The sequence below is a fragment of the Eupeodes corollae genome, chromosome 3 (genome assembly GCF_945859685.1).
Source record: "Eupeodes corollae chromosome 3, idEupCoro1.1, whole genome shotgun sequence".
NCBI lineage: Eukaryota > Metazoa > Arthropoda > Insecta > Diptera > Syrphidae > Eupeodes > Eupeodes corollae.
Genome location: NC_079149.1, coordinates 41,170,118 through 41,182,318, shown reverse-complemented (window position 1 = coordinate 41,182,318; position 12,201 = coordinate 41,170,118). Strand labels below are relative to the sequence as shown.

Here is a 12,201-nt window from a genome sequence, read left to right as displayed (position 1 = left end):
TAGCAAAATTTTGATTTCCTTTTACAATTTTCAATTTATTATTTTGATGATAAATACAAATATTGTCTTCATAAACAAATTGCATACAAAAAATTGTCGTTAAATTAGAAATTTTTCAACAAAAAAAATCTTAAAAATAACTTCTTAAAATATAATATCTCAACATAAATTAGACAGGCTTCAATTTGATGAGTGCATACTTTCCAAAGTGACAATTTAAATTATTACAAATAGAATGTTGTCCTGGCCTCTCTTTGTTGCTTTTGCTTTGCGTTATTTTATTGACATTAGTACTAAAACTTAAGTTTTTTTTTGTTAAATTCAAACAAAAACGGAGAATTATTTTATTGTAACTTTAAATATTTCTATACGCAGCACGGCGATTTGTTGTAATTTGTAGAGATAAGAACTAATTCCAAAAAGTATAGCGAAAATCTTCTTACTTTATTTTGATTCAAGAGCCAAATTTCTTCTTCTAGGGAGTTGATAATGGGTGTCATCAATAGCCATTTTTGTTTTTGTATTTCATATACAGTACAGTGAGAAATTGCCAAAAAAACGATACTCAGTAGTTCATTTTTTATATTTAAAACTTGATATAATTCAATATTTGCAAGAATAATTTATCAAAAAATTCCAAAAAAATAGCAAAATTCAGACCAATTGCGAAATCGGGCAAGCTGATTCTTAAAAGATAACTATCAAAATCAAGAAAATACGTCTGTGTAAGGTGCTAGTCGATTTCAGAGTATTAACCAAACAATTTGACATAAAATAAAAAATTCAAGAAGCTTAAAGTTCGCCTCAATTCTGTATATACCTGAATCGAGTTTAAATGAGCTTGATTCCCTGATTGGAATCAAGTCAAGATTTATGAAGAAAATGTGTGTGGAGGAGTTCGTTTTATAGATAATGCATTATGGTCTGTTAATTTGAATGTTTGTGTACAAAAATTAATGTTTTGTTTTAATCAAATAAAAAAACTAAATTGCACATGGAGTAGGAAGCATATTCTTATACTAACTGAACTATTCAGTTCTTCATTGTTTAACACGAATCAAACATTGGAAACACCAACAAGATTTATTTAATCTAAACTGAGATAAACTTTTGAAGGAAACATAGCAAAACTTAATTATCTTTTCTATTGTTTCCTCTTCCAAAATAAGCCCAGTTAGTCCATTTTCATTAACCAAACTAAATTATATCAACAGTAACAGATAGTTTTTTTTTCGCCAATGGAAAACACATGATTTCAAATGCACAACTACTCAACGAACACAGCCATGAGATACAAATGCAATATCAATCGTACCAACATTTGAAAACGAAATCACATAAGATCCATTCGAAACTCGTATAAATGTCAAAAACCCATCCGTAGTAAGATTATACGTTAACTTTTATGGGTAGTTTCCATACTGCGGATATTGTTTTTGTTATTCGTGTAAAATCCTACTATACTATTGATAGATTTTCCAACAAAACACGGGTAATCTTAACAGATTTGTATTTATTCTTCACAATTTTTTCAGTGAAATAGAAGGATATCTGACCTTGGCACAAGTTATAACGTAATTTTGAAAGATAATGAATTCAAAATGAAAACAATGTTGTTTTTTTAAGCACATTAAAAAAATGTTTTATTCCAAAACTGCAGTTTTACTCTATTGAAAACTTGCAAAACGTAGATACTAACGGCTTTGTATATAAAAATTGAAGACTTAAACTACTCGTAAAACAACAGCATTTTAAATAAGCTTATAAAAATTTTCCTATTGTATTACTGTCAAAGATTCTCTTACTTTTCTTTTTGTTCAATGGCCTAACGAAATCATAAGTCTTTAAAAAAAAAACTTAATTTCCGCCAAAATTTTGATGAGCATTTTTGTCTCAAATTCTACCATTTTGCTCAGGAATTTAAAGTTTAAAATTTCACAAAGTAAAAAAATCGGACCCACATAAAAACAAAATTAAACAAAACTTAAATATGCTTTCATTTTCTGAATAATTTTTAAGGAGTGTGACGAAAAATTGTACCTTTTTGCACAGCGGAAATTTATCTCATTACATGAATTTCATCATAGTGTGAGTGGAAAATGAAAAATTGTCATGTTTCCGTTTTGTATCCTAACATAAGAAACTTTTACTTACTAACTTTAAATTAGCATATTGCAAATTTGAATGCTGTTTCCAAAACAAAGGCTTTTGTATTAAATAATTTCAATTATAACTTTAAACTAATTAAAAATACATTTAAACTCGGCTAATACATTCGTGCTTACATAAAATCATTGTTCACCCCAAAAAATAATACATATACAGATGTAGCAAATATTTTCTTAACCATTTTTTTTGGCTTTTTTTGTTGATTTTGCTTAAATTATGACATTTACATTAATTGGAAAACTTTTTGTAAATAAATTACCAAGAAATACTGTTGCTTTCGGTCATATTTTTTTCGGTTCAAAAAACCCCTGCCTCCTGAATCCCCCTTTTTTGTCGTTTAGTAATTTAAATTTATTCCTGATGGAAGCGACTTTACAACAGAATTACCATCCAGACATGATTCGCCTGAATTGCCTTTAAAAACGTTTGTCTTTAATCAGACCCTCGATTATACTCATACCTAGGTTAGGTTAGTTAACGTCGTCGTAGTCGTTGTTTAAAAGAGTTTACCCCTACTCCAGCCCGTATAGAAGAAACAAAATCTCTCTCTGAACTCTATGAACCTTCATCCGTATTTTATGTAAATTGTGCGATCTGTTCCACCTGGACCTGGGTGTTGGCGGTCTTTGGCTGTTCACACAATTATATTAAATCGCCTCATCCGTCCTTCCCCCAAATATGCGCATATAATCATCCCTCTTTTTTACCCTTAGAGATATTTATGTATATTTGTTTTTTTCTTTCTTCCTATTCTCATTGGACGCACAAACACAAAACGAATATAGATCTTACTATACGCGCCGAAAATTTCGACCAATTTATGCCAAAGTCATGAATAGCTATGCAAATGCTCACAGGAAATCATGCACAACTTACCAACGGTACGCGGGTGCGAACTCGCTCAGCTTGGTAACCGGACTCCTGCCTTTTACATCGGAAATGGCGCTTTTTGAATTTCCCTTCAATGAACTACTGGTAAGTTAACATTTTGAGAGTGGAGTATTAAAATTAATTTGATCCTAGAAAACGATAAGAAGCGCATAAAAATGTTGTTGGGTCCTTACAATTCTTCAACATATTGGCGGGATTTTTTATCGAGGATTTATTTTTATTACTTTTTCTATTTTATTTTTATTTTATCCGGAACTCACATATGCTTATGTAGATTTGGGCAGTCCTTACTAAACGCCAGCAAATGTCCTTGCTTATGTGGACACACGGCGAGGAGGCCTTGGCCAAGTCACTGGTTGCATGTAAACTCTACAAGGCCATGGCTCATGAGGCGGCCGAAGATGACCTGGATACGGAAATCTACGATGAGTTACGAGCCTATGCCAAGGAATTCGAAAGCAAGGGTTGGTTTTTTGTTGCTAATCTTTTTAATTTAAAGGGTGTTTTTTCCTTTCTCTTTAAACATTTTATTTGTATTGATTTTTTTTTGTTTCTTCCACTTTTTCTTTTGGTTTGTTTTTGGTGTTGTGTGTTTCGAAACGAAAAACAATAAAAAACAAATAGGTATTAAGTTACTAGACTTTAGCTATCGGCAAGATGCTGAAAAAGCTCAACGATTACTCACATGCGAATTGCATTCATGGTCAAATCAAAGTTGTTTGGGATTAGCTGTGGCTGCTAATCATCGAGCTCTTTTGGCGCATCCTTGTAGTCAAGTTATTTTAGCTGATTTATGGATGGGTGGATTAAGGACAAGAAAAAATACTAATTTAAAGGTGAGTTTTTTTTTGTTGTTTGATATGGGGTAAAATTGGGTATATAGTGAAATTCCTTTTGAAAGTTTTCTTTATTTGAAATTCAATGGACACTGATTTAATTTTGCATTTCACTTGAAGAAAATTTTTCCGAAGGGAATTTCCGATTTTCAGATTATTTACTCGAAACAAAGAATTTCACTCACGATAAAATAATGTTTTAAGTCCGAATTTTATCATATTTGAAAAATATGCACTAAACAAACAAAAAACTTTAAGGTTTTCATCGTTTTTTTTGGCAGTATTAGGGTACCTAGAACCCCCTTGAGCATTGAGTGAAATATTGAAAAAAATAACATAATATTGTACATTTTCAAAAAATTGTTGAAATTTCATTACAAATTAAATTGTCACATCATTAAACGTAGAAGCATAAGTCTTGCTAGACTAAAAGGAACTTACCGGTAGCGAGTCGTTTGCGTTTTTTTAATTTCATTATTTTCAGAAATTTGAAAACATAACTGTGAAAAGTATAATTTTAGAAAGCAGGTTTGTAACTTAAGTTTAGACATAAGTAATAATTTAACTACGTGAATGTTTGTTTTTAATTTAAAGAAAAAATAGCAATATAAATAAATGGGTTTCCACTAAGAGGTTCCAATTTGAATAGCATTTTATTTTTAGTTTATTTTACTTTTAAAGTTGTCATATTAAAACATTTAACAAGTCCATATTATGCCGTTAAAATTAGTATAATATATGCTTCAACAACTTTTTTAATTTAAATTCACTATAGTAATAGTGAAAATTTATTGGTTTTAACGAAGCACCTTCTTGCTGGTAACAGTAAAACTGGTGAACAAATTGGAGATGCTGCGTCGCTCAAGATCAATTGAGAATATTGTTTCTGCAGAATTTAGGGTTGTCAATACCTTGTTTATGTTTGGAATTATGGATTCCACGAAATGTTGCGTAGGTCTTATAGTTTGCAAAATTTAGGAATTGTTGTAAAAAGGTATTAGAGGCTTTTAACACTGCTTGATGGGGTTTTTGAGCTGGCGTGGCGTTTTGACTGGGTCAAGCTTTTTCAAAAAAATATGTTAGATCAACTGTTATAGTGATTGAATTTCGTTATCGAGCTTTGATAGTTGATTTTTATGGCCGAAATTAAATTTCGAAATACACTGTCAATCACTAAGATGAGATGGAAGTTTTGTAACCGGAAACGTTTACTACCTTTGAATAGGTACGTGCTTTTCATTTACACATTTATAAAATTTGAGGTTGGTAACGAGCCATGCCTTTTTTCCAAAGAACACAAAATCAACTATTTAAAAAGGGTATGAAAAAGTGTTTCACTAAGATGAGGTCACATTCAAAATTTAAGAAAAACGAAAAAACCAATGAACTATTAAGTTTTTATGATTTTAAAACACTTTTTTTATAACGTTTTTTATGTTATGTATTTAACTTCTATCAACCCTAGAATTGTGGATGGAAGCATAGTCTTGTGTTTAAATAAAAGACAGAGGTCCACAAATGAAAAACACTTGACTGTACGGATATGATGCTTTGTCAAAATAAGTTGATCTTTTCTTAGTTCATTAAATTAAAAGTTGTAACCATTCAGGGATACATTTTTTCTTATTCGGAAAAACAATGTATATCCCCATTCAATGCTCCAATTACAGAAATCATCCTTCCATCTCTCTCTATTCCTCGCACGATATCCTAGCACGATATCTCACGTCTCCAATTTTTGGGACCGAGCTTCCTTCATGATAGATGATCTCCATGTTTCTCTTGGCCTTCCAGGCTGCCTTCTACCTTGAGGATTCCATTGAAAGCACTGCTTTGCTAAGTTGTCATCCGGCTTCCTCCAGGATTTTACGTTGGACTCAAACAACTTGAACTTGGTACGGAGCGATTTCATTATTTTTATTTATTTTTCTAGATTGCCCCGGTACCGTTTCAGATCCAGCTTCAATAGAAACTCTTTTTCCGTGCCCCACACTTCTCAATGGGAACATTTGCGTTTAACCCCTCATTTGACGCCTTGTCGTTAAGAGTGTTCGCAAAATCACGACAAGTATTTGGGTCACTAAAAGCGATTATATTAAATTTTAGTCTGGTTGCCGTGTCTATAGGTCTCCGGATAGCAGCTATTGGCAGTCGAATTTTCGGTAATAGCAGATGATGGTCGCTTCCTGTATCTGCACGCTTCTCGTTACTCACATCGCAAAGTGATTTCCTCCATCGTTGTTGTATTATAAAATGGTCGATTTGGTTTTCTGTTCGACCGTCAGGACATAACTTTGTGGCAGGTCTAATGTGGGAAAAGGGTTTCACCTAGCACCATTGTCATTTCGTTGACCTATGCCGTGTCTACACAGAACTCGCTCAAGGCCTGTGTTATCGGAGCCAACTCTGGCGTTGAGGTCCCCTATGTATAATAGTTATTCCACCCTTTAGATCTCTGGTGTAGACCGAGTTCAGTTGAGCGTAGAATGAGCTTTTGTTTTTTCTGCTGCATCATTCCTCGGAGCATACCACTTGATGATGGTGAGTTTGCGAATTCTGGACTTAAACCTTGCTACCGAAATTTTGTTAGCCCTATTGTTCAGCATTATTCCAACACCATTCAGTCTTTGATCGCATCCACGTCCGCTTTGTTGCTTATCTGTGCTTTCCTGTTCTTCTTCACTTCGTTTTACTCAGCCCAAGAATACTCAAGTTGTGTATTTTCATTTCACGTTCCACCTGTTCATAAATGCCCTCCGACTCTTGCGTTTTTTCGATAGTCGAAAGTATTGTCCCTAGTACTATTTGTGAGATTTCGGTTTCTAGTTGCCAATTCAATATTAATAGCATCACGATTGCCATTTTTGTATAAAAACGAAAAATGCCGCACCCCAAATCCGATGTGCGGTTTACTACAGCTGAAGGGACTGAACAAGGATTTACCAATCGTTGGTTACCTCTTGGGGAATTATTACCATTCGTTGTCATGTTTCATAAAAGAATAAACTTATCGCTCCACTAGGTGTTTCTTGGATGTGGTTTATAACACTATCTGCATAATGTGTTAACTACATTATAAACACCAGCCTTCGATTCGACAGGCACACCCGCCTTTTGGATGGTCGAACACATACAATAAAGCAAGGCCGCTCAATGTGGGGAAACAGACGCCTTTCGTAGTCGCCCAATATGGGTAGAAATAGGCTCACCCACCATCAGTCCACTATGCCGTTGACCACTTCTTGCATTGCTTCCGCCTTTAGGGAGATTTTCTTGACCCAAGGACAAGTCTGTGTTACATGCTAGCAATGCTGGGTTGTCCTTATACCGGCAGCCATTCGGTCCCCTTTACATGCGTAAGTGCGACCCACTCTCTACCACGTGTAGGTGCACATAGGATCTTCCCTTCTCTGAGACTAGGACCACCGCTGGTGTCATTTCCTAGAGCTCTCCAGTACTTTTAGAAAGTTAGAAATGGCCTTATCCTAGTGCAGCGCCTTTTAATACCTTAATAGTTCAATATTTGATCATAGATATAGCGGTTAGCAGGTTATATTCATGTGGACGACAATCATAATTTTGCAAGAAAAAGTTCTTGACAGTGATATTTCTCAAAGAGGTGACAACAGTTTTCACGGAGATCTGTAGACTTTTTTCTATTAAAAGTCCTATGTCGATGTTCCAAAACCGATTCAAGATAAAATTCCTGAAGTTTTCGAGGACATATATCATCGTGTTCCATTATCAATGGCATAACCATCCATTGATTTATCTCAACATTCGTTTTTCTATAAAAATGTAAGCTCTTATTGGAAACTTCAGTTCAATATTAGTATAAGATTATTAATGGTTAATAATACAGAATAATTATTGTTCTACAACTTTATCTTTCAAAACAAAACAAAAATTCAGAAAAAGAAAAAACTTCATACTAATTATTAATTCATGCATTGTATATTTTTTAAAGCGTCTTTCTAAGCAATTCTACATTTTTATTTAGGTGATTCTTGGTTTATTAGTGCCTGTTTATATTAAACGCCTGGACTTTAAATCCAAAGAGGAACTCCAACAAATGCCTCAGACTGAAGAGGAGCATTTAGAGAATCAAAATCTTGATTACGATGACTCCGATCGATCACATCCTGATGCCGAGGTATGTACATATCTTTTTGTGTTTAAGATTTTACTTTTTACTTTTTAAATAAGCGGTCGATGAAAAAAAAAAGATTAAATTATTAACATTTATTTTAACAATATTAAAAAATTATATAAAATTTTAACAAAAAATACCATAAAGTTCTATACACTAAAAAGAAAGTTTATATTAATTTCTTAAAACAAATTAAAAATAAATAAAAATACTAATTTATTCTATAGAACGCTCTCACTAAAGCGAAAAGATCAATTTCACTTAAATATAAGATGGGGAATAACTCGGCCCAGGTAGTAGACAATGTAAATATTAAAAAATGTTTAATTATGTTAAAATTAAAAAAAAATACAAGAACTGAGTATTTCTATCCCTTAGTTGATTTAGTATTCAAAAATAGTTTAGATAGTCATTCTACTGAAAAAACAATATTAAACAACAAAAAAGACTCTTATTAACCTCATTTAATTATAAACAATCACTTTGTAAATGTTGTGTGTGTTTTTTGGATTTGATGTTGAAGTTGATGATATGTGTCCCCCCTTGAGTGTGAATGCTAAATATTGTGATGTGTTTTTCAAAAATATAAAAAAAATATCGAATGTTGTACAAAAGCCTGCATTCAATTTCAAAAAAAAAACTTGTATGAAAATCTGTACATAAATGTTGTAAATATTGTGTCTCTGTAAAAACAAATATGCCTTCAAACTGTGGTTTGTGTCTTTATCCTAGATAAACAAACAATACAAAAAAGAGTTTAAAAATATGAAACTTAAAAAAACTTCAAACAGGAAAGTGAATGCAAATGTTGTGTTATTTTTTGTATATATCATGGTGGATAATAATGATGGATGGAGTATTGAAACTGTTTCCGTGTTTTTTAATGGAATTCCAAAACACAAACACTCGCATTATACAAAAGGATATTTTCTGCGTTTTACAAGAGTTTGTGAGTTATTTTTATGTTAATCGTTTCTCTGAACATCAACAATGTACAAAACCTACATTTGAATAATGTACCCCTACAAATTTTCCACAAATCAGTCAAATGGGTTTTTAAAAATGAATTAATTTAAATGTTTTTTCTTTTGCTTCCGTTGTTTTCGAGAGTATTTTACTTAATATGCATTGAATAAGAACACAAATGAAAAAAAAAAATCTAATATTTTGAAAGTACTTTTAAAGAATTAAATTTCATTTAGGGTTTTACACAACAGTAATTCCACTTGCTATGGAATTAAATATTCATTATTCATTTGACCAAAGCAAATTTGTTATTTGAAAATAATTTTAAGTATTCTTGACATGGAATTTTTATTGTTCAGTGAATTTGTATTACACTTTTGTAAATACAATTTGATGGAACAATAATGAAGAGTATATGATGATTTATACGGAAGGACTTTTTAACATAGACTTCAATATTAAACTATTGTTCAAAACGAGATTTTTTGGAAATTCTTTATTAAAATCAAGACACAAACAATATTTTACATAAAATTAAGGAACTGGGATTATATCGCAAAATTAAAAAAATATTTATTATGCTTTAAAACATAAACGAGAAAAAATAAAAAAGGAGGTACTCTTTAATTTTTGGAATGTTCAAGAATTAGACACACATTTTTCTTTTGAATAATGTAAAACAATTCTAAAATGAGTAAAACATTAATAATTGTGGAATTTTTAAAGTAAAACAAAAATTAAATTTTGGGGAAGTAATTACTGATTCAAATATAATGTTCCGTAGGGTATCAAGTTTCCCAAATCATTTTTCCCAATCAATTTCTCCTCAAAAATTGGTGTCCCAACTTTCCATTAGCGCGGCATGAATTTCGACACGCTGTTTTTTTGTTCGATAGATATGTAGAAATAAATAATAATAATTATTGCAATTTTAGAACAAGGAAACATTTATTAACTTCCCATAGAAAGTTATTGTAATGGGTCCGATTTGTCAAACAAAGAATTTTGACGTTTTTCGACGGTTTAAGGTCACTAGAGTCGAAATAAAAGATTGTAGATTTGTAGATTCGGTGCGGGCGTACGTTCGTACGTCCGTACGTCTGTACGTCCGTATGTTCAGGACGTTTTTTTCGTGGTGCATAGCTCAAGAACCAGTAGCGATATCAACTTCAAGTATGTTTTGTTATACACATAATAATGCAAAAAGATGCAAAAGGGGCTCTCAAGAAAATTGCGTGGGTGGTATTTTTACCATAGCAGTTTAAAAAAAAAGATGAACATTTTGGTTAACCCTTAATAACTCACGAGCCAATAATGCTAGAGACTTGAATTAAAATTTCTATAATATATTGTAACGTGATGCCAAATAAATATATTTTTTGAAAAAAATTAATTCAACGATTTTCTTTATAAATCAAACCGAAAAAAACTTGTCACCTAGAAAATTTTACGAATAAAATATAATTTTATCTCCAAAAATATTTTGTTTGATTTTGAGAAAAACCGAATAGAATTTTTTTATAAAAACATTAAAAAACATTACTCAAATTTGGTAAAAATTGAATTTCTACTCAAATATCTTTTCAAAAATTTAAGATAATGGCTTCCAAATTATTTTGTCTTACAAAAAAATATTGTTTTCAATATTCGGTACAATTTTGAGAAAAATCAAATTGACAGTTTTTTTTTTACAAAAAATAAAAAATTATTTCCAACCCAAATTACGTTTCAAAACTTCTTTAAACTAATTTTATTTAAAAAAAATATTTTTGCTAAAATGAGTAACATTTCGAAAAAAATTGAATTGACAGTTTTCTTACAAAAATTTAAAAACCTAAAAAATAATTAACAGAAATAGGCAAGAATTGATTATCGACTTAAATATCTTTTCAAAAGTTTAAGATTTTTGATTAAATCTGATTTTATCTTATGAGAAATATTGTTTTGAATATTCGATCAAATTTTTTAGAAAATCGAATTGAAAAAACCTTAAAAAAGCATTTCTAAAAGTTAAAAAAATTGATTTTGACTCAAATGTCTTTTCAAGAATTTAAAATATTAGTTTCAAACTTATTTTATATGACATAAACTATTGTTTTCGACATGCAGTGAATTTTTGATAAAAATTCAACAGTCCCTTTTTTCATAAAAAATAAAATCTACAAAAAACAATACGAACATTTAGTAAAAATGATGTTCGGTTTTCGATATCACGTGAACAATAGAATGTATTGACTTCAAATTGATTTCATTCATCCAATTTGTATTAGTTTATATAAGAAATAAAAACTTTTAAGAATTGCTCATAAAATTGGTTGAAATTTGTTTTCTACTTAAAATATTTAACAAAATTAGATTTTGAAACTAAACTTTTTCATTATATGAAAAATATTGTTGGCAATTTTGAAATTTTTAAGAATAACTCAACTGACAACTTTTAAAGACGGAAGTTATGAGTGTGGGTCGCATCCCAGCCTCTTTTTTCTATTTAAGATTCGTTTTAAAAGTTCACTTTTTCATACACAACAAAAGCGAAAATTGTTGATTTTGACACTTCTTCAATGTTTTTTGTTCAGTGTTGCCATACTTGCTTTTTTTGTAGTAGTATTGGGGGTTTATTTTATTTAAGGGCTCAAATGCAAACAGCACTTTGCCTATACCATAAATCGAACCCACTCCGGTTCCTTTAGTGATAAGAAGCAATGGGGTTATATGGGGTTGCAGGGGGCAGAATGTGCCCCTTTATATACCTTCATCTCTTCTTCGCTTTGGGACAAATAATGATTAGAAACCATTGCCAATGACAAAAATGAAATTACATTTTGGAAAAAATGGACATTGGGACACACGGATTAGGAATTTTGTCAACTTTCACTATCTTTTGATTCATCATGATAATATTCTATGTAAGAATTTTTACAAAGTATACAAAGTAAATATTCGAATAACTATAAATATGTAGACTTCCGACTACTCAAAAGTCCTAAAAGTTTAGTTTTGTCTGTCTAATTTTACTTTAAAATACAGTCTTTCAGTACAGTATTTAAGCTTCGTACATACTATTTTTAATAGATCCTCTAGGCTTCCTCATACAATGGTCAAAAATAGTTACAAAAAAACTGTTTCGCACAGAATTTAAAGAACAAGTTGTTTTTAATAATATATAAGTACATATATTTTAGTTATGTC

The 12,201-nt window shown here is 31.0% G+C and overlaps 1 protein-coding gene across 15 annotated transcripts in view; it reads left to right on the top strand.

Moving 5' to 3' along the window:
- The window catches only part of LOC129952541 (transient receptor potential cation channel trpm), a 329,137-nt gene that overhangs the window by 247,543 nt on the left and 69,393 nt on the right, over nucleotides 1–12,201 (top strand). For 10 of the 15 annotated variants that reach the window (XM_056065169.1, XM_056065171.1, XM_056065174.1 and 7 more), the window contains 5 exons: nucleotides 2,955–3,144; nucleotides 3,335–3,524; nucleotides 3,685–3,896; nucleotides 7,897–8,049; nucleotides 8,274–8,351. In XM_056065169.1, the coding sequence (XP_055921144.1) occupies nucleotides 2,955–3,144; nucleotides 3,335–3,524; nucleotides 3,685–3,896; nucleotides 7,897–8,049; nucleotides 8,274–8,351 (823 nt within the window). The remainder of the gene's footprint in view (nucleotides 1–2,954; nucleotides 3,145–3,334; nucleotides 3,525–3,684; nucleotides 3,897–7,896; nucleotides 8,050–8,273; nucleotides 8,352–12,201) is intronic. The other 5 variants (XM_056065173.1, XM_056065170.1, XM_056065168.1 and 2 more) reach the window with 2 other exon arrangements.